This window comes from Pocillopora verrucosa, chromosome 3 (assembly GCF_036669915.1).
Source record: "Pocillopora verrucosa isolate sample1 chromosome 3, ASM3666991v2, whole genome shotgun sequence".
In the NCBI taxonomy this organism is placed as follows: domain Eukaryota; kingdom Metazoa; phylum Cnidaria; class Anthozoa; order Scleractinia; family Pocilloporidae; genus Pocillopora; species Pocillopora verrucosa.
In genome coordinates this window covers 16,919,956-16,947,626 of record NC_089314.1, presented here as the reverse complement: position 1 = coordinate 16,947,626, position 27,671 = coordinate 16,919,956, and the positions used below count along the sequence as shown (strand labels likewise).

Sequence of the window (27,671 nt, the reverse complement as noted above, 5' to 3'; positions counted from 1 at the left end):
ATTCTATGAATTCGTCGTGTGAGCAAACTTCCCCAAATAAATATTAGTAAACTATCTTTTTCATCTAAAACGTTGTTTCCCTATGGGACGTAGACATAGCATGTAACAAAATGTTAAAACTATATCACTTAATACATTTACAATACAAATCGGGAGGCACTTCAGCCTACGACACCATTTCATAGTTTTCATTAAGATGTCGCTAGTATACATATATTTTTTTTAAGGGGCGAAATGTCCCTTAGCATATGTGAGTAGCTTTTGCGAACAGTTTGCGGCTGCGGTCAAGTTGATCGCTAGTCCACAAATCGTCTCTATTTTACAACGACGAAAACAAAATAAAAAAGAAAATTATGTCAAATGATCTCTAAATTTTTCAGCAAAAGACGGACTGAAACTTAATTACTAATTAACCAGCCAGGATTCCAGATCATTCGCACAAGACTCTGTTCGAAGGCGCTCTTTAGATTGTTTTCGTAACTCTGATTGTTCCACGAGTTAACTCGTTCCCAGTCTTTTTCATAACGCGCACGATTCGGGGGTTGCGGTTAAGAACAAGGGCATGATGGGAAGGGGAACACGAGGCACTGCTTGTACCATTTTGGCAAATGAAATCTTGTCGGCCGGCAGTATGATGGGTACTGAAGGCGACGGATTATCTTAATCAAACGTGAAGTTTCCACATTATAACTTGACCGTCCTCTCCACCGGTGACTACAGTACAGCCATCACTTGATACATCTATGCATCGAATGGCTCCTGGTGAGAAAAGAGAAGTAAATTGATTTCAATCAACAAATTTCATGCCGAAGACTAGCCTTTCCATATACTTACGTGGTCTTCCTTTTTGCACTACAAAACTAAAACAGTGATGTAAAAAATTTTCCGGGTCAAATATAGCCAACTGCCTCTATTAAGCCTCATGACTGCAATCTTCCCAAGGGGTAAAGAGGCTTATCTTAAAGGTTGCTTACAATCGGAATCAGCATAAAAATAAACAAACATAAAAATAAAATGTGTCTTAAATAGCTATAGTAGTGCTGATCGAACTACATTTCCTATTTTATGATTTGTGATCATGCTTTTTAAAGCTTGAAATTATAAAAGCTAGGGTAAGGCTTACATTGAGGTTAGAGAGAAAGGTTTTAAAATCGGTTTTATCTTATTCGGTTGCTGAGCATATGTTAACAGTGCGATAGTAACAGGGAAGAGAAAAAATGAGGGAGGTTTGGGTCGGGTCGCGTAATAGCCCGACCCAGACCTCGCTCACGTTCAATCTGCCTCTACTATCGCGCCGTTGACTATTTCGATCCGTCTTACTAACTGAACGCCTGGAACAAGCTGGAAGGTTTCTCAGCGACTTACTCTCTTGTTTGTAATCAACAGAGCTACAGAATTTCAACATCGACGTGAAATTAAAAGTTTAAATCTTTGATCTACTTCACCTTCATGAGCTGTGATTCTGCTGACTTCCTGCACATTTATCAGATCCCAGATCTGGAGGTAGCCAGACTCACCACCAGCGAGTACCATCTGACCATCCCACACAGCACATCTAACAAAAAAGCAAATGGAAAGTCACTATATTAACAAAACCCTAAATATATGCATCAAACAATGTACAAAAATACTTTATTTTCCGTGCCTCTTTGAGTCCATTGCTAAAGAAGAGCCACCATAGGCGATTTCGACACTTTGAGGCCTATGAGATACTTATCTCCCACTAAGTACGTGCGCATGGACCAAAGCAGGGAAACAAACTGTGATAACCTACCTGATTTCCTCGCCCACATCTTTGGAATACACCTCTGTCCCTGTATGGACGTCCACCACTCTCATGAAATGGTCAGCGCCGCACGACAGAATCCGCTGTCCGTCTGAAATAAAAACGGTACCTGTTAGGTACTATCTAAATATGGATGACTGCAATATTACTTCCTTACGGATGAGCATAAAATAGGGCAACGGAGGATACTATCATAGAAGATATTGTAAGGGGTTCAGTTGTGTAGATCTAAATCATTTGACCCTTAATCGTTCCTACCATCTAAATTCTCACACATTAAGGTCACGAGAATAAAAGAAATGATCACCGGAGGAAGCTCTTGATTGTTCAACAATTTCTCCTTATTAGCATATTAAGAAATGTATAGAGAACAGTATGGAAAACAAGCATACTGAGGTTAGGGTGTAATGGGTTAAACTTCAGTAATTTGGCAGGTTTTCTCCCAATTCTTGGGTGTCTTATACAAAACTTGCTTTCCTCAACGACGACAACGCCACGCTCTAAAACAGCGGACACAACGCAAGTACATTGGAAAACAACGCATGCCTGATAAGGAATAACCCTGGACAAGGACGACGCTAACTGACGCCTAAGACGCTAACAGAACGCCTGTAAAACGCTACTGACAAGATTTGCTCCTAGTCGTTACTTATGTTACATTCCATTTAACTATATGTACAGTTTGATGCAAAGAAATCTGCCTGTCTTACCCGGGCTGAAAAGAACTGAATGCACAGTCTCCTTATGAACTAATGCAGAGCAAAAGAAACATTCGTTAACTTTTCTCGCAAACAGAATTATCGTCTACAAGACAAAGTGTTTGAGTGATAATCAAACTCGGAAATAGAATGCTTAGAATGAGCTGTTTAATAGACGTCAAGGCTGCTGCGTGAAGCGCTCTCTGTTTTTTTAAGGGAAGTGTTCACCACCCTCCTGGCAGAAAAGAATGCCTAATTGTAGAATATCGGGGGAATTTCAATTTCATTTATCATTAAAAAGACCGTTTTTCGACGAAGATGGGGTCGGTAAGGCACCTCTAGCCCTCCCTACCCAACCACATTTTCGCCCACAAATCAATTAAAGGAGTTTGAAGAGGTTGAAAGTAGAAGTTTGTCCTTTCCACCCACCCAACCCTCCCTCTCCAACTCTGTTCGCTTGCAGTGGTTTTGCATTAAGAAAACAGGAAGGGTTTCAAACGATAGAACCATCCGACAGCCCGTCGACAAGCGACGGACGGATCCCTTATGAACTATGCAATCAAAACGGAAAAAAATTTCTGGTTGAATTTAACATTTCTCTTGAGTGGTCAAAAGAAAGAGAGTCGACTGCTTGGGTTAAGATTTCTTTACTTTTGAATCAATTTTCTTCTATTCATTTGTAGTTCTCCGATTAAATTGAACGCTGTACTCACTTGGGTGATGACTGATGGCCGCTTGTTGATCAATGTTCCAAAGCATTACAGTTCCTAACAATCAGAAGAAAACAGCGATCAATTACTATCGGGAGGATGGGTGTGGGAACGACGTTGGCGTGGGGAGGGAATAAGATACGTCATAAGCCAAAGAGGTGCTTACCATCCATGGTGCCTGTTACCACAAGAGTGTTTGTAGGATCAAGATCTACAGAGTTCACCTTCAAAAAATACGAAAACCAAGATTTAGAATGAAATCAAAAGACGAGAATTAAGATGGAACAGAGGAAACGATTCACATACTTCGAAAAACATAGGACAAACATACCTCAGTGTCATGTTCGAGCTCAGCCTGGAAAGAAAATGGAAGACAAACAAATGAATTGTATGTTTAAGAACAAGAATATGTCTTAGCCAGATTCTCAGCTGATATCAACATGACAAACAAGGACTGAATGTAAAACAACTCCCAGTCCATTGAAAGAACTTCTGACAAGAAAATACCGTATGTTTCTTTTCTTAGAGCCAGATCTTTTTTGGACTTGTACCGCATTATAAGTAATCAATAATAACCGCTTTATATAACTTTGCTCTAACGACCGAGTTCCAAGAGCACTAACTCAAGGCTGTTGCTCAGTCCCTTTTTCCGTGTTGAAATCCGCCATCTTGAATTGCTATGTAGACTACAGCGATACTTCCGGTCCCAAACTTTGTTTTCCCGTTTCCTGTTTTACAAACATCCCTTTATCTAATAGGAATTAAAACGCGCACTTTACCAAAATCTCAGGTGGCGAGGGTTTCTTGCCATCCGGTTCTGGAAAGAACTTCCACACCTTGGAGTGAATAAAATTTAACAGATACATAAATGTAACCCGGCGTAAACTATAATCACACACGTAAACGCTTTCTTTACTGTGGAAATAAACTCCAGTACAGGGTCTCCACTCGACAACAAACAAATAATCCAAACCAAACGTAACATGACAAAAATCTTCGGTCACCAGGAGGTAGACAACGGTATTTAAGTTGTACTGGAACTTCTGCGAAAAAATTCCGTTAGTGTTCAGAGCTGGACTCGAATTCAGAATCCTCGAAATACCAGGCTAACGTACTCGTCACGAAAACTTGCTGCCTCTCCCGTTTAAATAATTTAGTTTTTGAAACAGGTTCAAATGTCTGAAAAAGTTTCCGAATCGTTATTGAGGCAGATTTAGGCTATAAGCAAGCCGTAAGTTAGCAACTTCTCTGCTGCATGAAAACTCGTTGGTTTCCGGATTGAAGGAGACAGGAGGGGAACAATACTTTTTAAAACATTGTTCGTCATTTACCTTACGTAAAAAGTTGATTTAATGAATCCATACGTAGCCACTGAAAAATTCAAGCTTACCTTGACTGTAGAATCCCACGAAGCAGTCACCAAGATACCATCATTCCAGCACAAACATGAAACTAAGGAACGAGGGAGAATAATAAAATTCAATGTTTTTCACTTCATTTCTCATCACAAAACACGTTCTACAGTGTCCGTCCCGTTATCAACGACATAAGTCCCAAAATATGATCTCGTGTCCGGCCCAAAAAGACTGTCAAGCTGAAGATTTGGAAATATGTAGCGTGAGTTATTACCACTTGACTAATGCCTCGGTTATCTTTATGCAGGTACTCCCCTAAATCGCATTGTTCCGTCGAAAAACCAAAACCAAAGTAATCGTAACCACCAATCGGCAGAAAAAGCAAAATCCTCAAGTCAATACATGTGAAGAAGGGCGGGAAAATTCGTGAGACCAAGTCGGTGTTGGGCTTGGTTTAATAATTTATTGGTGGGGAAGTTTAGCGCGAGCTTCCCAGACAAATCAATCTGAGTAGAGTTAAAAACAAATTCTGGATTATTTTCAAAACGTAGTTTAAAATGATTATATTCAGTTCTTGTGGCTAATCCTTACTTGCATCGTCATGTCCCGCTTTGGTGTCCACAACTCTTCCATATTCAACAGAGTAAATGTAGCTAAAAACACAAAGAATGTTGTTAAATTAACACTCCAGAGCGATCGCTAAAAACTGTTGGGGATTCAGTGTCTTTCTATCCGCTGCCCTGGTAAGCAGGCGCTAAAGCAACCTTAACTTGAAGGAGAAGTAGGGTGAAACCCCTAAAAAATTCTTAGAAACATAAAGGAAACAGCAAATTAAGCGTGTTACTCACATTTTGTTATCCCACGATCCAACTATGATCGTTTTTGAGTCCGGCATAATGGCACAAGACGAAAGCGCCTGTCAAAGGAATTAACCTTTTCAACAATCAATTATAGTAAAATAGTCCCGGTTATAGCAGGAAATTATCATTGAGGCTACAACGACGACATATTCAAACTTTCTGATCTCAGACGTGCGACATATTTCATGCCGATCAAATTACAGAAACAATTCCCGTAGTTGAAAGATGATGTGAATGGCACAGGCATACTCGGACAAAAAGATCTGCGAGTGCTCCCTCTAAGAGTCGAACCTACGACCTTCTGATTCGTACTTCAGACGGTCAAGCACCGAGTCATAGTTTCCGGAATACCTCCGTAGCAATAGAAGTTTAGTATCCCGAAGTCAAAATCACTGGTTTTCTTTCTACGAAGATACACTTACCATTGACGATAGATTGATTCCACGAACTTGCTGTTTGGTTTCTAATGAGTACATCTTCAGTTGTGTATCTGAGGAGCGAGATACCACCAATTGTAAATATAGAGAGAGTCGCAGTTACGCCTTAAATCCCCAAGCTCAGAGCGTAATTCTTCTCCCTAAGGGGCCGCTTGTAAATTAGTTTGGAGAATTTTCTGTCATATAAGGATACTATATGAGGATCCTGTTCCAAGCGTTCACTGAGTTAACGGGACATAACAGAAACACAAAGCAAAATAAGGAGAAAATTTGAGTCGCTATTAGCGATAATCTTTTGCAAGCAATCTGGCTTCTCTTCAGCAAAGCGTTTACCTCAAACATGTTCCATTGACGAATCTAATTTACCGAGCGATTCGAGGTAAACTATCAGAACTGTTACCCGTCGATCGCAAACAACCACATTAATTAAGACTAAGAGCAGTTACTCTCTGCTGGGTTTGGGCTCGTTTTTGTTGGTTGGGAAACTGCCCTCTTTATTTCTCTAGCAACGATGTTTCTAATTTACCTTGAGAAACAGAAAAGACATTTTTACAGTCCTTTGATAGTCTCACTGATGTAACCGTGCTGAAAAGAAGTAACGCATATGGCATTAGAAAAATATGAAACCGGAAGAACTTTACAAGGATGTTAATCAAAAACAGAACAAAAAACTTGCTATCCCCGATAAAAGCGAGGGACTCTGATTGCAGGCTTTGCACCCGGTGGCTGCTGTTAAGAGAAATCCCCAATTGTACTGACCCCTGTCTGGGATTTACTAGAACAACAGGGATTCACTAAAACAGTAAAATGAGCGGTATAATTACTTACGCAAGAGTTATTGTAATTTCTAAAAGTGAACGTTTTAAAGTTGAAGGTGAGAACGAACACGTGAGCAATAAGATGAGTTCAACGTGAAGGAACTTAATTGGAGCATGTAAGAGAACGAGAGTCCGCACACAAAGCGAGTTCAAGAGACTTGTTTGAGGAGGCTATGATCAAACAAAAGCAATAGTACTGAGAAGCCAGACATAAGAGAGTGTGTGTGTTCCCGAGTGCGCGGTAGAGATTCAATTCTGGTGTGAAATTAATGCTTGACATATGATCAACCGAGTGTAATCTATGTCTCATACAGCAGGAAAGTTAGAGTGCTCAATTAATCAAACATTACTCCAAGAAGAAAGAAGAAAAAATGAAAAGAGCTTGTGTTGATGCTGCAGGAAACTATTTAGGAATTTTAAATTCAGCCTATACCGCGTTATCTTTTGGCAATTTGGTAAAAATTCGAAAAGTGGTGAGTTTTCATAGTTAGCGCACAGGAATGTTTTCAATTTCGGCAATCTTTGCTGTACAAACTTTTTATCTTTCCGCGATTTATTGCGCTTTATTTATTTCCCGTCATAAATAGTTTGTCTGTTACAAGCCAGAGATTAACAAGGAGCAGTGACCCACGTATTGTTTAGAAGCAAAAAAACCAAACTCACGGTGGGCGTTTGTTTGAAGACAGGTTAACTTTAGACTAATGTCGATATAGCTCATTTGGAGTTTAATATTCTGTTTAGCATTCACGACTGGATGTATTTCATGCATTTCTATGTTCAGCAGCTTTTAAAACAAAAGTTTACCTTCTGTGTTGCGTGAGTTGACCGTTGGTTATATTGACATTCACAGAACAAGATGAAGATTCCCTACATAGGACACACGAGGTTAACATACGCACAGTGCCCCTCAGACATCCTATAACTCGAGGGAATAAGTATCTCGTCGCCGACAGAGTTTATTGCAGGCTCAAACGTTTTTCTTGTCATTATTTTAAATCAAACTCGGTTACTGTATTTATATTTATCACTCAGACACTTATTCCCTCGAGTGAAAAAAAAATTAAGATGATGAAAACGCGGTTTAGGATTCAAATCAACCAGCTTAAGTATTAAATGGTTGTTTTCTATTTGTTGGCTTATTATTTGCTTGTTTTGTTTAACGAAAATGGATATTTCGTGCACTGAGACAGTTTAAGGACAAATTTAGGTTTTCGTCACATTTTCAATAACATTTTGCATGGACACCAATCCTGTTAGATTTTCAATGTTATAACCGAGTTATAGAGTTTATGACATATGAAATTTAAAAATGCTTGAAAATAGTCAAAATCAGATTTAAAAAAATGGTTTCTCCCTAAGGGAAATAGCCTGAAAAGTAACCACTGGTTTTGGATGAGAATTTTTCTTAAAATTACCACAATTACGCAAACTTGTGACAGCTCCACTATAGAAAGGAATTTTTAAGAAATATCACAACAAACAAAGGGTATGGGGACAAGTTGTTTTGTAGATCAGAGAGAGCATGAGAATTTCCTCTGGCCACAAACTGGGCAGGTCCTACCGGTAAAGAGGGGCTTGGCTATACCAGATAAGCCGAAAGTTCTCCAAAGAAACGAAGAAATGTTAGAATAAAGGAAAGAGGGTCGAATGCCTATCACTCATTTAGAATCGCCAATCTGTAATGTACACATTATCCACTGCCTTCTCGCTAACAACACTTTACACATCACGTTACATGTTTCTTCATATTACATAATTATTCTCACTCTTTGTGTAATTTGTGGCACGTTGCCTGCTGAAGTTTCTCCATGTTAGTCCACTGTGAATGAGTATTGCTGAACATTTCATCAAAGTCAACTGAAAGAAAAAGTGTATTTTCTTCAACTCAACACCCAGCATGCTCTGCATATGCGTCTGTGCGACAGAGAATAGAGTGGGGATGACGGAAAAGTGTTGCCTGTTCTCCCCCCCCCCTCCCTCCCCTTAGTGCGCTTCGTAAACTTAACCAAGACGTGGTGATTGTTTAGTTTTACCAATATTGATAGAGGGAGGAGTAGAGGTGCTGTGTTCACGTCTGAACTGGCAAAAAGTGGTGTTTTTTTAACACATTGTTGGATATGTTTTCAATAACTATACCAAGGAGTTTAGCCCCCATAGTTCGTCGTTAAAGAGTGAAACTCTGTCATTAAAACTCAAAACAAAACATAAAATCAGTAGTGCACCCGCAATTAAATGAGCTTTGCGTTCAAAAAGCCATAAGTCGAGGAAATTAGTTACGCATACCATTAACTTTAATTACTGGCACACTGCCAGGACTTTTAGAGTCTGGTTCGCTAGGATTCTCTCCATTCAACACACTGCTACTGATGGGTGTCGGGTCTGTGCTGGGGCTAGGACTGGCTCCAGTCACCTACAGTAAATAAAGTTTATCTTCTTAGTGACTTGGTGAAACATGTACTTTCAGTTTTCATTGTCGGGGATTTTCTAGAAGTATGGTTCTCATTATGTAATCCTAATTTTTCCCTGAATGAGTTGACCTGATGTAAAGTAGAAGCGATTAGCCGGGGGGGGAAAGGGGGGTGTTGAAAGGTAAGAGGTGTTTGGTCAGTTGGACCATGTATATTTACAACAACTTCATACACGCTGTGCAAGCATACTCAAGTGGCCTGGAAACATAGAAAATACTTCCGACTTCAATTTATCGATCGACATCCCAAGGGAAGAGAGGCTCGGCTGCGCGTTTTGGATATATATTGAACGGAACGAAACATGATATTTTTTGCTACAGTTTACCCTTACATGACTTTGATAAAATTTTACCAGTTTCTGTGGATGAGGACTTGTAAACAGCTGTTTGGGAGTCTGTCCAAATTCCAGGATCTGAGCTTCTAAAGACGCCCGCTCGTTTGGATCCTCGATCCTTAATAATGAGGGAAGAGTAAGTTCTATCATGAACGGGTCATCATCAGAAAATTGCAAGCAGTAATTTAGCGAAAGCTGTGCAAAGAACGTTTTCATCTTACTTTTCTAAGTCAACAGCTCCCTCGTACGTCAAATAGTAAAACACTGAGAAGAGAGGTAAAAAAATAACACTTTTTATTAGTAACAGTTTAAATAAGAAATTAGGCGCTTTTGGTTAAAGTTTCTTTGAACTAAGTAATCGAAACAGAGAGCAAAGTCTGAGTCCACTGAGAGCGAGATGCAACATAAACTGTTACCATTGTCTGCTTGCCACGCATCATGTCCTCTTTGTTTATATCCAAATATCAAGTCGATCCAGTTGTGAAGTTTTTCGGAGACATACGGGCACTCAAGAGCCTCACGATTCTTCCGAATGAAATCCCCCGGATCTAATCCACGTGAAAATATAAAAAAAGCAAGTTAGTGTATTATAAATCCAATGCTATTCATTTACTTCTATAATAAAGTAAGACCAACGCCAAATTTAATGATATACGAAGTCTCACTTGTCGAAGAAAATTTGTTCGCTGTATGTAAAAACCAAGAGCTCAGGGAAATATTTTCAAGTCATAGACCAGCAAATTTCGTTGTTGACAAGTTTTTTGTTTGCTAGTCTCATAGTTCAAACAGACGAGTCAGTTGTCAAGGTCAGTCGAGGAATAAACTTTTACATCATTTCATCTACTTTGCCAAGGGATACTTGTCAAGAAGAAACTTTCAAAGAAAACTTCACCAGTCGAATTGCAGCTGTATCTCAATTGGTACAAATCTGCTGTCGCTTGTGATTTCAAGTATAACTTGGGCTCTCACTAGTCTATAGCGACATGGTGTATTACAGTCTGCTACGTCTGAAACCTTTCAGAAAGAGGCACTAACATTACTGAATTCCCCTTACCTGCGTCTATAAATCTCTCTTACGACTAGTGCTGAGAATTTGTTGATTAATCAGGAAATTTTGTTCCGAGTGCTTATTTTCTTAATTACCAACACCTGTTTGCTGAAAAGTATACAGATACATATAATGAGAGCTAAGTTGTTCATTAATTTCGTCCCACCTTTGGCCCAGGCTGGAAGCTCAACATCCATGACTTTTGTCTTGTCCTGTTTGCAGCCCAATGGCAAACTTTGACTGTTTAACAAAAATTCGCCAGATGAATGGAAAAATTCTGGAATCAACTGTTTGAAATGAAAAAAATAAGTTTCTCCGGTGAAACATATTTCAGAACTAAAACAACAACTCCAAATAGGAAATGTATGACACTTCTCTTTACTCGCTAGTAGAATGTCGTTTTATCGTATATGTTCTTTATTAAATTGTTTTGTTTTATTTCAGTATTCTTTGAAATCTTTATATCATCATTTATAGAGCGAGGCAAGTCACGCGCGAGATGAACCAGGAGCGCGGAAAACGCTTCATTTTGCCGCGCTCTTTCCCTCTCGTGTGACAGTAGCATGGTGCTCGTCCCTACTGGCTTTTCATACCTGAATCAGTTTTCTTGATCGCACGCATATGGCAAAAGGTTAAACATCTTTACTGAGCAAGCCTACCTTAAGATTAGTTTCCAATTCGTTAACATATTTCTTAAGAGTGCTACTTTTAAAGAAAAGGCATTAATTTAAAAATGAGGGTTTAAGGAGGAGGGGGAGTGAGGGAGGGGAATCAATTAATTCACTGAACTGGCACAAACCTCTTTGACATCTGCATGTCCCGTCAAAACATTCTCCCACGTTTCAGCAATACTGTAATTCCACAAAACAACACAGCAGTGAGTGTTACAAATGATGATAAGAGACTACGGTCTACATGTGAATGTAGTTGCCATCGACATTGTTTGGACTACCCTTACAACTATGGTGCCATGTCTGACAGAACACATACATCTCTGTAGAGTGCAAATACTGAGTTAGCATTTTTTCTTTTTTCTCGAAAATACTCATCCGTACGCGAAGCTCAAAAGGCGAACGTTCGACGTTTAGCTTTGGCGTCTCTCCCAAGTCCTACTCCCGTTTCAAACCACCCTGTACCTTCCTTTTGAAGATAGTGCACGTTCAACTCCCACCAGAGATTTGACTTATGTTGAAGTCCATCATCACATATTTCAAAATTGCCTCACTCAACTCTTTAGCAAAATCATACCGCCTACACCAAAATGGACTTATTAAATAAGAAATTGTTTTATTTATGCACCTGTTAAATAATCTGTCTGGTTGATCAAATTTTCCTCCCTGTAGGCAGAGCATAAATTCGGGAGCTGTGAAAAGAAACAAGGCCTTTATAAGTACTTTTACGCCTAACTATCATCAATTTCTGACAAAATCAAGTCAACTGTAATCTGCTCTCGTTTATCATCGCTTCAAGCTGAAAACCAATCATTTGATTTTTGCTTTGCTACTCTCTGTGATTGGTTCAGAAAACTCACGCCAATTTCTCAACCAATCAGATGTAAAACGAAAATCAATCACGACTTGGTCGCCCGCGTTTTCCCGCGCTTTAAGCAGTTTTGGTTTTACAACTCTCAAGCGAAAAGCGTCCTACGGCCTAAACTTACCAACTCTAACAAGATAGTACAACACATATCCAGGGGTGGAGTAATGAGATCCGTACAAGAACTTTGGATCAGGCATCTCTTTGCATCGCTCCTGAAAATATGAGTTAAAACATTGATACCATCTCACTCGCTTGATAAACAGGGCCGACTTCGAAAGGCAACAAAAGAAAACAAGTACTTTAGTTTGTCGATAAAGAATGATTTTTTCAACTGCAACCTCAGTATTAGAATATTATGTAGTCATGTCAATCAGGTAAAGACGTGTGCGCTTTTAAGAAGAGTTTGCTCAATTCATCGATATAACAGAATTTAAATTCGTCTGTTATTGACAAAATATTAAATTTTCTTCCAAAAGGAAAATATTCTGTGCGTTCATGAATTGAAAACATTTCCTGTAGATGATCACTGCATAAAGAAACAAGGTCTTCAGGTTGTGCATTTCATATACTTCCATCAGATGCTTGTTTGCTTCTGCACAATGAAAAGAGCACTACTTAGCCGCTTGAGGATACAAATTCTCACAGCATCTCTCAATAATATCATTAATAATGAACATGAAAAAATTACGCGCGTCTGATTGGCTGAAAACGAATGCATTTTCCATGTAAAACGAGTGCAAATTACAAATAGCGCGCGCTGCCGAAATTTCGTCCGTCTTGACTTTCTATGATGCGATAATCATGTAAATTATTAACATGTCACAAAATGACTTTGAGTGCAATTTGGGGTAAATAGGCACTTGTAAATTTTTCAAAGACTAATAATTGCACTTGCCCTACGGACTCGTACAATTTTGTTGTCTTTTAAAAATTTACTCAGGTTTACTTTTGTTGTTACCTTTACTAACTCGAGATGGCAAAATTCATATCCCCAAGCGGCCATACAGTATCCTTAAGATATCGATTCAATGCATGTCAACACTGTACCTTTAGTTGAGCTAATCTTGTTTCATTCAGAGCTCCTATTGGTTTGGATAATTCTCGGAACGTTTCTCCCTTCTCTAAATCTAAAGACAGAATTCAATTCAGGTTAATGTGTATACATCACTTTTGATTGTGCAAAGGAGAATGTGGCAAACATTTGAACTGCCTTGATTGCTTCAGTTACGTTCGATAAGGGATTTAAGGTTGAAATGTTTGGATATTAAAACAACACAGATGCGTTCTAAGTTTAATTCGGTGAAAGTAGTTTAAAGAGCTACAATAACAACTTTTATCCTAAAGACGGAACCGCTTACTATATAATAATATTAAGCAAAACAAGCGAACAGAAATGGTGTAGTAGTTAGAAAGCTGTCAAAGGGCGACTTGCAGCTTGGCTCACACAAACTTACAAAAGAGATCTGTTACGCGTCGATCTCGAAAATATTTGTAGTGGCGTAAACTGCATCTCTAACTAATAGAGCTGAAAACATACCAAGCTCTGCACTCTTGTAGTCTGATATAACCCAAGGAAATACTGGATATTGTGTGAGATCATTGAAACTTCTATCTGCTAAACTAAAAGAAATTGTGGTAAATTACTAACCGAGTGACTATTGAACGAGTCACTTAAAGACTTTCAACGAGTTTGATAAAGCTAAGATAATGACAATGACCAATCAGAACAGGGAAACAAATCAAAGGAAGCCAATGAGAACTCTAGTGAATAGATGTCAACGGCCTCAAGAGCGGGAAAAGGCGGTCAATGTGGGAAAAGAGGGGAAAGTAAAGTAGAGATACGTTTTACCATTTAAGACTCGAGGTTTTAATAACCTGATTCCTAAATATACAAGTGCAAGAGTGATATACAAAAATGAATAAAGAAGCTATACAAACGAATACACACAAAAGACATACATGAAACTATTTAAACTAAAATTATGGTGATTTAAGGTTCGTGGCAGGTCACTAAGAGAGTTCTTTCCAAGAAGTATTTTAATCGCACGGAGTATTTTAATTACGGTATACAACATTAAATTACACAAAGCTCGACAACTTATTCAAAGTTTATGACACTAATTTGACACTAACCTATTTAGGTACATTAAATATTCAAAATTTGAGATCGCTCCATTCTGCCATCTTAACGTCATGTTCTCCTGTCTCGTGTCTTCTAATTCAACTTCTGTAAAAAAAAAAAGAGGCGCATCAGTTGGTGAGCTGTTGACCTTGTTCTTGGCTTCTTGGCAATCTTTTATGATACCTGTGGGTAAACTTCCTCAAACCTTAGCTAAGGTTTTGGTTGAAAGTAAAATAGAATGGCTTCAGGTATGTTTACAACCTTAACTTCATTTTCTAACTTAGTTGAAAAGACCTTATCCTAGACAAATGGGTGCCAATGACTTTACGCTGATGCATGCCGGGCCAAGAGCAATGAGAGGCAGCTGTTGAAAGTAATCACGCAACAAGTTCGTCACGCAGTAACTTTGTAACGCAAGACGCTAGTCAAACAACGTCTGTGAAGTAGACTAATGAATTTTTAGGCTAATGTTTAATATAAAAAAGTGATCACTGAACCTGGTTGCTGAATAATTTTGTCATAAAACAAATCCCTCTCTGTTGGAGAGTTGAATATCAGATACATATGAGAACCATCTGCTGAAAACACCTCAACCCCCTGGAAAAAAATAAAATAAATTTGGAGAAACATTGTTGAGCATAAGATAAACATGGAAAGATAATTACAATGACGTCAACAAAATATGTATTACTTTTGAAGACAACTTAATCTGCATCAACCTTGCACTCTGTTTGTGCTTCACAATCATGAAATTTATAAAAACTTAACCAAAATGTTTATCAGGAAATGGGCAAGTCATTTAGCATTGTAGATGAAACAGTTGACAGTTTAATTGCCCACATTCATAGCATATATCATGCACATTTCTTTCCAAGGAACATACCCCATTGTAACGTTCAGAGAAATTCAATGTAAAGATGATATACCCACCACATGCCTGAGAAGATATCTCCGTTTGACAACTCTACAGATTTTAGATAATTTGCATTTCACAACTGGGCACTGAAAGTAAACAAAATTTTGATTTTAAGAGCAATCATATATCCAAGTCAGACAAGAAATCTAGAATTGCGCTGGTTAGAGAAAGAAGAGTTTTGAAATTTGTTATTTGATTTGTTATTGTTGTTCTTGTTCTTGAACTAAACCTTTCATTTAAGTATTCAGACAAGATGTTCCCGATGTGATTACCATATTCAAAGTAAAACAACATCGTTGTAATGAACAGCTGGAAAAACTTACCGGGTCAGCATTGTTAAATGGCTGAAAGTATAGTCTGGAAGAAGTTAACATGATGCGGCCTGGGTTGCAAACAAGAGGGGTGATTCGTTTTGCTGAAATAAGAGACAAAGGAAAAAATCAGCACTGAGGTTTTAAAGGAGTTGGATAAGTATGGGGAGGGCTAAAATATAAATCTCAGTCCATTGTAAATCTCAGACATCTATTTCATTCTTTTTATTTCAAATAGCAACCTTTTCAAAAGAAACTGTCATTTGATACAACATTTTCTACTATTCACCTCTCCTTTTTCTCTTGTTTCAAGTAAATTTTCTTCCATTTTCTTTTCTATATATGCTATTTTAACTTCATTCATAGGCACATTGTAATTATAGTGTGAAATGCAGAATTGAAAACCTTTGAATCTTCAACCAGTTGATTTTAAGTTTTATGAAAAACTAGTCTTTTGCAATGTAGCTTAGAAAAAGATGATGTTGCCTTGGCCAGCATCAATATTTCCTCTTATCCTATTTTTTTAACATCATATCTAAAAAATAATCAGGTGGTTTTACTACTAACAGCAGATGCTGACTGACTTACCCATTGTTTCCATCACAATTTTCTCATGTAAATCTTCTAACCTTTAAAAGCCAAAAATGTAACATTTACAAAGTAATTATGGTTCACTTGAATTATTACAACATTCAGCATTTAAGCAAGAATAGAGTTCTTTGGCATTTACAAAGCCTTATATAAACAATTTTCTCAGCCCCCCAGCCCTCCAGCCTTCCAGCCCCCCAGCCCTCCAGCCCTCCAGCCCCCCAGCACTCCAGGCCTCCAGCCCTCCAGCCCCCCAGTCCTCCAGCCCCCCAGCCCCACCCCTACCCCAAAGTGTTTAGATGAGGTTATGTTCACATGTAGTCATTCATCATTACCCACAGACTCATCAGATATCTTTCAGAATTTTCAAGCGAACTCATTGAGCATCAAAATTATAACATTACCAATAATTAAAATTCACTTACCAACTTGTGTTAAAACTAACTCTTGCCTGTCTTGATTGAACAATTGAATTGATCTAAGTAAAGAGGAGTTGATCAGAATTTTATTACACAGATTTAACAGTACTCTACTACAAAATTGTTATAAACAGCTACCAATACTTTTTAGTAGTTAAGACCACTTGGTATTAAAACATTGTATGGGATTCCAGTTCATTGTAGTGAACAAGAAACAGCCTCCCTAATAACTAATCTAACATAAAGTTAACTCAGACTCACCATGGCTTGTTGATCAGCTGGCATGAGAGTAGTTGCTCTGTGAAGCTGTTAGAAAGGACAACAAATAATTATCCATTAAAATTACTGCTAATAAAATAACAAAATAATCACCTTGAAAAAATAGAGAAAGTAAAGAAATTCATTGTTGTATGTACTTTCACTTAGTAATAGACAATTCAGAATAAAAATTATCATTGTGAAAAGGAGACAACCCACCTGTTCTAACTGGGGTAATACAAAATTTAAAGCTACAAAATTGAACGAAAATAAATACTTGGCTTTTTCCTATAAGAAGAGAAAAAAACAGTAAATCACAGATTAATTCATTCAAGATCAGTTTGCTCTAACAAGTGAGATATTCACATATTAAGAGATGTGGTACTCACTCTTCTAAATGTATAAGGTGCTATTGTGTTGCCTTCCTTCATTTCTATGACCTGCTTGGACTCAATTGCCAGAACATCTCCTTTGGTATCAATTCTGTTGGAGACAAAACAATCTTAATTCTTTCTATCTTCTTCAAAAAAAGATGTCTTTCCCTGGCAATGTCAACTCACCTTGACATGAGAGATCCAGACCAATGAGTTATTGCATTACATTCTCTGAGAGGAAACTAAACACACAGTTGAAAATTAAGGTAAAGTCGGGAAAACCAAAGGAAACCAGTTATATGTAGTTTCAAACCAACACTTAAAGAATTGAGGGTTGTTAAATAAAATTATCCTTGGCATATAAAACAGCCTAGGCACCTGACCATATTTTTATGTAATTTTTTCAGGTAGCTATGAAATTATTATCACAAACATGCAATCAATACAAATCAAGCCTAGCACAGGTGAGAAAACTTACAGAAAACTTATAAACTTCAAAACCAGAGATAACTTTAACTAAATGTATACCTTTAAAATTGGGTAAGATGTATCTATGGGATCAAAAAGAATAGACTTGGAACATATCTTTAATCTTCCTCTTTGTTTCCTTAAAAAAAACATTCAAAGATGACAATACTTCAGTAAATAATTAAACCAAATAGCACATTGTCGTGATAATTACCATGTTTTCCTTACAATGAATGCTATCTGAGACCTATTGTCTCATACAGACATCATGTCTGAGTGATAAACAACTGTATTCTATTCCATTCTATAATTCTAAATTAATAATCATATAATAATGACAGCTATCTAAGGGGAATCAAGGATTTGAATAAACAGTTCTACTGAAGAAACCCTTGTGGGAGATGTAGTGAAGCCTTACCAAGCTTACAGTGATATATCCCTAGGCAAGAAACTATCAAAGTGCCTCTCTTCTTCCATGATAATAAATGAATCAACAAACTGTCATCAAAGCCCGACAAAATAGTGGAAGGATGACCTGTTACAGATTGCAACCAATCAAGGAGCAGCATCTTAATGACTTACGTTTTGATCACTATGGTGAATAAAATACAATACAAATCAGTTGAGGTTGCTAAGCTGACTCTTAAACTACCTGACCTGTGTAACTCCACTGTAAGAGAGTTTAACCCATCAAATACATACATGTGTACCTTTTTATTGCCTCCTCTTCAGAAAATTGATTTGGGTAATGAAAAACACTAAAATCTTCAAAGTAGATCTCTCCAGGCTCTAACAGGAGCAAGGAGAATCTAATAGAAAAAGTGAAAAATGAAACAAATTAAACTGTGAATTAATAAAGCGATGAGAAATTAATATATTATTAACTAAAATTAAATTTGTCATCAAATTCAAAGTTGTGTATTACAATATTAGTGACATAACCCCTTAAAGAATTTTATTGATATCATAATTATGGAACAGTGTGTTGCAACTGTAAGTAATTAAGACAGTATAAACTCTTTTCCTCACCAGTTAACACTGAACTGCAACCCAAGCTTACTGAATCTCAACTTACAAATTAGTGACCATATTAATCCTTTAACTCCTTAGATCTCATTAGTAATTCTCCTTACTATCTACCATACAGCTCTTGTGATATTAGTTTTGAGAATTTGCTATTGGATTCACTGATAATCCTCTGACTGATATTTCTCTTTATTCTCATCACTTGTCTGCTTGATATTGTATTGATATCATAAGGAGAAATTCTGTCTTGGTCACTACTGTGAGTTAAAGGGTTAATTTGAATAGGCCACATTTTTAAGCGAAAATCATCCTTTTTTTAATACCTGTTCCTGAGGCCAAGAAGACTAATTTATTCTATTTAAATACACAATTACCACATCTCCAGTTTTTAAAAGAAATCTGAAGGATTTTTTCCTACAACTTTAAATATGTTTAATATTGAAAAGCCAATGTAAAAATTTCGGTTCTATCTCAAATTTCAATTTGGGTTCATAAACACACTTTGACCTTCAAGGAAAAATAAGACATTCATTCAAACATCTGCAGCATGCACCATCAATAATTAATAATAGATCTTAAAAAAACTTATGTGATTTTGGTTACATTTAATTTCCTTATTTCTATCATCATTACAGATTTCTATCATACACTGCATTTCAGAATGTCATAATTATTTTGGATTGTACATCATACATCAAATCAACCCCAGACTTATAAAGGTGGGGGTAAATTGTTTTGTGTCTAGACACATTCTATATGTACCTATCACTACTAAGCAAAGCATTTCACTTGCTTAAATAATCCTCAGATAATTAATCTACTGCCCTATCATACACTATGAAATTCTCCGACCGTAAAAAAATTCTTCTTTCGAGGAAAGTGAAATATATTTACCATAGCAAATATCAAAACAAGAATGCAGATGAGACATAACATTTTTTTCCAAAGGGAAATTGTGAAAGTAGGCAAAAAATTCATAAATCCAGTGTTCTTAGGTCTGTTAATCTAAAATCTACCTCAAGAAATCTCAATATTTGATCAGTGATATCAATAATATTGTCAAAACAAATTGATAAACCCCACGGATTATTCTTGAAAGCTAGATATGTAACCTTACAAATTAACAGGCCGCTAAACTGGTGACAAGATCAATCTTGAAGATACAGTACCAAATTTTCCCATTAAATCTTCTCCACATCTTCAAGAAAAATGAGAAATTTTAAGTTGAATTAGCAGAAAACTTGCTAAAACACTAAACCAGCTGTTTTTTTAACGGCGTCAATAATGGTCAATAAACTTTTGAGTTTTACCGCACTATTCTTGGCTTTAATACAAAAGTTGTAAAATAAAGAAAATGGCAGAAAACATCCAACGGAAATTTTGAATTAAACCATGTAGGCTTTACCTCTCTTTCAAAGGAATTGTATGGGGCTCTAATCCAGAACTTGAGTTGTATGAAAGCTCCGCCATTTTGTAAATAAGTAAAGCTCTTGGGCCCAGTCCTAGGCGCGCCTTTCTATTCTTCTCTTCTTTGACCTCGGCCCATGGCGGAAATATTAATGCGCGTAAAAGTAAATTCTGCGACAGCTTTCTCCTTTACGAACACGGAATAAAATTATTCAAAAAAACCTTCACTTCTGATCTCACACCGGAAATGGTCGTCCATTACGATTCAATGAATCGAGTTTGCCGTTTCAAGGGGGAAATTCCAGTAAAGTTACTGCTTTGTTATCATGGCCCGCGTAAAAACGCCATTTTCACTCCCTCGTACTGAACTAGAAACTTCCACCGCTCGTTTGATGGATTACCAACAAACTAACGAGCTTTAAAGAACCTCCAAATTACTTTCAAATATTTAAAACCACTCGAAATTTTCGAAACCGAGCGTGTTTTACCACCAGTTGTAACCTAAAAACCTACAAAACCGTAACTTCTGTAAACTTTACCCAACAATTACCGTTGCCGCTTACCTCGTGAAGTAATCTTCGTAAAAAACACTTTCACTATTTGGGTATTCTCGACCACAACTGCATCCAGCCGAGTTCTCCGAATTTCCCAATCGCTTCCGAACTTTATCCCACAACGCCATTGATTTATCGGCTATTGTGTGAACACTACCTCGTACATTGCTTCCGATACTTGTCGCAGCCCTGCGGAGCGTGAAAAAAGCAAATTATCGCGTTATAGTTCAGCAGATTTCGAAACACCGCGCCATGGATCAGAAACTGCGCTGAGTTGGTTACTTGTAATGGTCTGGGCTGTTTTCGTACGAAGACAATACGCAACAAGCTAATTTGCATACGTCAATGCGGGATGGAAATCAATCTACCAGCGAATTTATTAAACCCGGTCAAAGAAACTTCTAAAAGCGTTTATAAAGTGCGGTTATGTTTAGCAATCATTTATGCCACATGTGGCAATTTTTCTTGATTTGTTGTTCAGTGGTCTGACCAATTGAATCGCGAACACTCTCAACCGACAAAAGATGTTGGCCTATCGCCTCTTTTGGAAAAGTTAAACTACACACTGAAATTCTTCTTTGTCGCTGCCGTGCACTATTCTTCAGCTTGTTTTTCTCCCAGAGAATAAACAGCGACGGGATTCTGCATTTGGCAGACAGGAATATTCCAAAACAGATGGTTTAAAAGCAGATGGTCTTCGGCTTAAAAAATTAAACCATAAGCAATTTCGCGGAATGCACTTGCAAACATTTCACCTTTTAACAACCGCATCCAACCGTAAGTTGTTTTTCCTTTGAGGCGCAAGGTTTTTTGGAAACCCATGGTTCATCACAAAAGCGCTCGTCAAAGCAACAAGTTGACAAAAAAACCACCACAGCGATAAGAACACAGCAGATAAAATTGTCATAAGAAAGAGTTGTTATGGTGACTCGCGATCTGGCAGGTGGTTATAGGTGTGAGATCATTAAAATTTTGATCACAACCGTACAATAGGTTTTCCCAGAAACGCCAACTTTCTCTTGTCATATTTTCAGAAACTATCGAATTCATATTAAGAAATGTAGGTTTATCAAAATCGTATTTCGCTTTCATCTGCGAGTATCGATCGGTTTGGTTCTGCATTGATTCTCAGTCCACAAATTGAGGTAATTTCCCTTCATGACATAAAGAGAAAGTTCTTAATGATCAAAAGGAACTGAACTATCGTGCAAATTTTCTCTTGTGGATCAAAAATGCAAATAATGATCTTTCCTGCCCTTGAGGCGATTTTAAACAAGTCCTTTTTTGGTAATATTAACAAGCAGATAAGTTTCAAATCATTAAAACAATTTTATACATTATTGCAAGTTTTGGAAGGAAGCACCTTCTCGAAATCGTGACTTTTTGAAGGAAGTTTTTGTATGTGATAAATAAACATTTCCTTTTCTGTTGTCGAATTGATCAAAACAAGCTTTCGAGTTTAATGGAAAATTTGGCAAGTAGCGATTAATAATTTAGAATAATCGGGTTTGAAAAGGAAATAGTTATGCTTAGCATGAATATTCACTGCGTAAAGAAGTTTATTATGTCGGTCATGCCAAAACAAAAGAGAAAATTTTATAAAATGTTTACCAACGTAATCTATAAAAAAAATACAGGCCTGTGATCTAGTAATGAGCTGGAAGTTTTGCTAACTCTTTCACGAACGCGATTTCATTCTCCTGTTTTGTAGATGCTCAAAGAAACTGCGTGAAGGAAACGCGTAATTGATAACTGAAAACCTTCAAAGTGAATTGATAATTTCCATTAAAGAACATATTTGTATGTATAAACAAAGTGAAGAAGATTGGACTTCGTGAAATTGATATTTAAGCTAAATAGATATTCAGATATTTCTTTCACAGAGGCAACCCTCTGTTGAGAAATTTTCGATTGATTTCACAAAAAGGAAGTAAATAAGAGTTTTAAAATTTATTTCCCATAAATCTCTGTGTCCTGCTAAATAAAATAATTGAAGAACCGAACTGCTGACTGATGATTTTCGCAGTCAACTGAAGCAAAAAAGATTGACTGATATGAAGAAGAAATTTGGGTATGCTTGTCACCCATGAAATGTGCCGAGAATGTCACGGCGTCTTACAAAATACGATTAAGTTCTAATTTCAAACTGCTTCCACAAGGTTGATTAAAAAACAAAACAAAACAAAATTGAAACTTGGTAGATCGTGTATTGATTATGACAGCTAGCTAGAGAGAATTTCCGTTGTGAAGACAGAGTTACGTTTTTGAAATATTAGCTCAGTGAAAGAGCACTGGTGCAATAGTGTTGCCAAGGTAGTAGACGACAAACTTGAGTCGTTCCGCAGACCAAGCCAACCTGGCTACTGCGGACTCGTATGAAGAGTCTGTAAAACTTTTGAATTCAAAGTTAAGTTTCCAAAATATGACCCTTCGAAGCTGACCATTAGCTTTATTTTATAAAAATTAGGGTACATCCATCCTACACCTGAAGCAAACCATATCGGACTCAGTGTGTCCTGTTAATAAATGATCAAATAAGATTCATTTCCTACCGAAAAACGGCCGAAATTTTTCTTTCAAAAGACAATCGGTCCTTTGTCGATAATTTTTCACGAACGCTCATCTTCGCGTTGCGTGTCTCACCTAAAAATCTTCAGGACTAATTTTTCGCAAAATGTAGGAGCCAATAAAACAAGCCAACTGCCTGAATCACGTGAAAATGAAATTGACCTAGTCACGGTAAGTCTACATTGGCCACACCTCATTGGTTGCGTGAGAAGGTGGCGCGAATATTTTAGACCAATCACGAAGCGAATTAAAGTAACTGACTAATACAATCCTTATTCCAGCTGTTCAAAGGCTGGTTAGCGCTAAACCAAGGTTAAATTTTAATCCAGGTTTCTTTATCTCTTTGTTCAAAAGCCTCTGTCGGATAATTTTCTCTATTACTTGAAGGGCATTCAATCATCAAATTGTAGACAAAAAAACTGTACTGAATTTTCTCTTAAAGCAGTCGCGACTTAGTTACAACTTTACCTTTGATCTAAAGCGCTTTCCGATTGAATGTCGTAAAACCAAACCCAAAGAAATCACATCAGCCGATCAAAAGAAAGGAAAATACCTTTAAAAGGGCTTTACTTCGGGTAGAAGAGCACAGAACACGTCATCACAAGGGAGTGAGCTGCACATGAAATTACCAACTCAGAGTAACCTTGAAACGTGAAAATGTGTGATTGGAACCGCCCACTTTAACCACTCAAATTTTTTAGCTTTAAAATACTGATAAGTGTAAATATTAGCTAACTCACATGCATGTTAACTTGGTAGTCTAGTAATGTGGAAATCTGGAAATTAGTAAATGCAGAAACCTTAAAATAGGCAGACAAGTTTCTTGCTTACCCACATTTATCATAACTTGGTCGTCTGAAAACGGGAAAATCTGGTTATGTGGAAATGGGGAAATCTGGAATTGTGCAGATAAGTCTCAAGCTAACTTACATGTACCTTTACTTAGTAGTCTGGACGAGTTAAGATACAAGCGAGTAAGCTTAAGACTAATATGCACATTTCCAGATTTCCACGTTTTCACATTTCCAGACTACCAAGCTAATATAAATGTGGGTAAACTGAAGACTCATAGTTATATTTCCAGATATTTCCACATTTCCACATTTCTATACCACCTAGTTAACATAGATGTGAGTCAGCTTATATTTACACATTCCAGTTTTTATAACCTAAATAACACAACTAGTAAATGTGGGCACAACTCCAAATTACACATTTTTACGTTTCAAGGTTAATCGAAGGTGAATAATTATATATGCAGCACATTTCATTGTGATGACGTTTTCTGTGCTCTTCTACCCCAAGTAAAAGTCTCTAGGAGCTAATGAGAGCTGAAAGTGAAAACAAACAAACTGCCTGAAGCGCGGGAAAACACGGACGGCGACTAAGTCGCGGTCAGGTTTAGTTTTGCACCTGAATAATTGAGAAAGCGGCGCGAGTTTTCTGGACCAATTACAATGTACAAAAACAATAACAAAGCAATCCCGGATTATTTCGGTTTTAATTTCAAAATCGAAAAGCGCTAATACAAGACTTATGTTATCGCACATCGCTAAAAACTATTTGCTTTCGGAAATATTTTGGTATAAAATTCTTGTTACATTCTGATTTTCATTCTTTCTTTTGTAGGGACGTATTGTATGAATTTTGAACCTAAAGTCAGTTGGGTACAAACTACAAAATTGTTGCGATTCTGTTTTTGTTGCGAACGACACTGAACAACCGTTTGATTTGTTTCCTATACAATTTGACCCCTCTATCAATTGTACTTTTTCCAATAGCATAGATTTTCAACTATCTTTGAAATGAGAGAGCATTATTAGCGAATGTGATCCAATATTAAATAATAACATAAGGAGGCGATGGACCCTTGTGATCGTTAGAAAGGCCATTAGCCTTATTTTGAAAGCAGTTTCAGTCGCAATCGTTTTTTATGCTAAAAATGAAATCGAAAAAATGGATCAATAAAGAATTTGTTCAAAATATTTAGCACACAAACTCTGATACTTATCATCCGCCTTTCATCACTCGCATTGACTTTTCAGACTTAATTTCGACCATCAGATTAAAATTACACAAATTTTGCGCATAATTTTCCCACAGTTTCCTTCAAATAAATAAAAACCTGCTTTAATTTACAAGTTATTCTTTAAGGATAAAAGCAATGAAAAAATACGGCGACATGAGAACAGAGAAGGCTGAGCAAATCTGTTAGTATCGTCTTTGATTCAGAAAAATGAGGGGATACAGTACACTAATTCGCTAAATTAACATATTCCCAATTGTGTCGATACATTAATTCATCCAAGTTCTTGAAATCGAATTGTAATTTGTTATCTAAACAAGTATTATTTAAGGCCTTTTGAATTCAATCTTAAAGTAAGTTTTTTCCTCTTTATCAAATGATATCGATATCAATGCAAATGAAACGATCCTGTTTTGCGATGCGCTACTACCGGCGCTATCAGCGCCCTGAAAGCGGATGTTTTTATTTTATCAGCAAACATAAAATTTTCTAGTACTTACAGACAAGGAAAACAATCTCCAAACATTATTCAACCTTTCGTCTCAATATCTTGTTCCACTTGGCTTTCTGTTGGCGAAAACTTGTTATTCAAAGGTTTATTCACGCTTACGTCTGGGAAACCGCTAGTTTCCTCCCATCAGGAAACTGGTACTTGTCTCGGTTTGCTTGTCAGTTCTCGCTTTTCCCTTAGCCAGCAAACAAAGCAATTCTTAGAAAAAATTTATGGGAAGATTAAGGCACGATGCCTCTTGTTTCAGCAAGATATCAAATGCTCCTCACAGCCAAACTTATTATGAAAAAAACATCAGTTGTCATTCACTGTTCCTTTGTAAGACGTATTCTGTCGCGGCTGTTCCGTAACAAACTTATCTCATCGATTCTTACGCTGATATGTTCACAAAACTGATGTAAATTATCCCACGGACAACAGTTTTCCTTTAAGCCAAGGTGCTATCACATTCACGTTTTTAATTTTCACGCTTTTTCACGTTTTTTCACGTTAACACATGAAACGACCACGACGTAATATTCGACAATTCAGAAGTAAGCAGTACGAATATTTGAGCCGAGCGACAATTTATCGAAACATTTATCCTTGTTTGTATTTTGAGAGGTCTTTTGTGATTGCTTTTTTCACTGTCAGGAAATCTTCCGGTAACTAACGATATACGAGCATTATGCATAATAATATTGTCGAGAAATGGACCAATTACATCGAGCGCTTTTTCTTTTTCGATGTCGAAAGAAAGCAAAATTTGGATTTCCAAAATAAATATTGAGACAAAAATCAGTGATAACTCGAGTTTAATCAGCGGTTGGGGAGATTTTCTTAGGACTGATTTATGAAAAGCCCTTAGGCTCCTTGAAAATGACAATAAAAATACAACATAATGAAATATTAAATGAATAAAACGACTTGGCGTTCGAGAAATAACTCTTTCACAGTCGAATAGTCGCATCAATTTCATTTTATTTCAAACTCGTTAATGTTAGGTTTGAAACCGACTGAATAAATGAACCGATGATGAATTTGTATCTCCCTCAGGGTCAAATTATGTTTGTTAATCAGGCCTTGTCAGACGAAGACTAATAGATCCTTCTAACTCTATGGCAATTGATTTTGCACAGAGTAGGAAAATTAAATTCAGATTTCTTTTTCGCAATTTCTTTTGCACTTTCTAACATCTTTGATTTTTTCTCTATATAGATTTGTAACACCCGATTTTCATTTTTTATTCCAATTTTTATCACTTAGATCAAAATCGGAATTCGTATTCAGTTCATACCCATGCCCTATTTCATCTAACGCCCTAAAAACGGATCTGAATTCTGTCTTTCTTTCTTAGTGTCCATGTGTAGGTGAAAAACGGCAATCGCATTGTTTTTCTGAGCTACGCAATTAAGAAAGGATTTTTCGGTTCCGCACTCCGTTGACCCAGGGAAGCTCGAAAGCGTCTTGCTTTGATTGTTACAAAAGAACAAATATGAAGGCTTAGATTGCGGTCTTGATGAACAATCTGTCCGCTGTTTTATTTGTATCATTAAACATAAATCTATTAACGATTATCTTGTCATGCAAACCAAGAATTGATACCTGAAACTAAAAGAATATCTTTATGAAGCGTATAACGTTTTTTGCAATTGTCATGGAGTAAATTCCAAATGTAGTTTAAAGCAGGGGTTTTTGTTGTGTTCTTTCTTTTAATTCGCGTTTTTCGGGCGCGCGCGGTAAAAGCGAGGCGAACACGAGAAGGACGCACGGGTGTCTCACCCCTCTTGCTTTCCTTGCGCCAGCTTTAGTCGCTTGCCTGAGAAGAACCCAAAATATTGTAAAATATAGAGATAAAATAGACTTCGTCTCAGCAAAATGGCGTCCCATGGCTCAATTTTGCTCATTTGCTCAGACACTTCTTTATGTACCGCACCACAATCAAAATTCGTTGCAACTATGCACAAGAACGTGCCTTGCTCAAAAGAAAGTAGTTCGGAAATTCGGTTAGCATTTGAGCTGCACAACTTACAAGAATAGAACAATTTACAATCAAACGTTTGACTCGGAACACTCGGAACAAGGGAAATG

At 37.2% G+C, this 27,671-nt stretch overlaps 1 protein-coding gene across 4 annotated transcripts; it reads right to left on the bottom strand.

The window, feature by feature from the left end:
• Positions 1–173: 173 nt before the first annotated feature.
• Positions 174–26,119, bottom strand: LOC131775416 (protein FAN-like). 4 transcript variants are annotated; one of them, XM_059091520.2, is made up of 39 exons: positions 25,591–26,119; positions 20,506–20,685; positions 18,220–18,318; positions 17,570–17,648; positions 17,228–17,283; positions 17,057–17,150; positions 16,887–16,955; positions 16,671–16,715; positions 16,416–16,468; positions 15,991–16,031; positions 15,415–15,506; positions 15,106–15,177; positions 14,673–14,772; positions 14,187–14,280; positions 13,591–13,673; positions 13,101–13,180; positions 12,175–12,265; positions 11,814–11,877; positions 11,314–11,365; positions 10,681–10,801; positions 9,883–10,014; positions 9,688–9,730; positions 9,485–9,584; positions 8,948–9,074; positions 8,431–8,521; positions 7,469–7,531; positions 6,373–6,431; positions 5,832–5,899; positions 5,398–5,465; positions 5,141–5,202; positions 4,585–4,646; positions 3,974–4,030; positions 3,526–3,549; positions 3,361–3,418; positions 3,198–3,251; positions 2,497–2,535; positions 1,775–1,877; positions 1,446–1,555; positions 174–759 (listed from the first exon to the last, which is right to left on the bottom strand). In XM_059091520.2, exons 1-39 carry the CDS (start codon positions 25,614–25,616, stop codon positions 665–667), a joined length of 3,006 nt encoding a protein of 1,001 aa, XP_058947503.2. In that variant the 5' UTR covers positions 25,617–26,119; the 3' UTR covers positions 174–664. The 4 variants fall into 4 exon arrangements, with proteins under 4 accessions (XP_058947503.2, XP_058947502.2, XP_058947504.2 ...); XM_059091519.2 differs by lacking the exon at positions 25,591–26,119 and adding an exon at positions 21,252–21,377; XM_059091521.2 differs by lacking the exons at positions 7,469–7,531; positions 25,591–26,119 and adding an exon at positions 21,252–21,377.
• Positions 26,120–27,671: the final 1,552 nt, after the last annotated feature.

What these genes read in the sequence shown, in the direction of transcription:
- LOC131775416 (XM_059091519.2), bottom strand. Translation starts at nt 21,325, where the DNA reads ATGAACCATGGGTTTCCAAAAAACCTTGCGCCTCAAAGGAAAAACAAC. An exon ending in GGAGCTGTTGACTTAGAAAA is followed by an intron (nt 9,585 to 9,687) that starts GTAAGATGAAAA and finishes CTCATTATTAAG; the next exon opens with GATCGAGGATCCAAACGAGC. An exon ending in GGATCGTGGGATAACAAAAT is followed by an intron (nt 5,203 to 5,397) that starts GTGAGTAACACG and finishes TTGTGTTTTTAG; the next exon opens with CTACATTTACTCTGTTGAAT.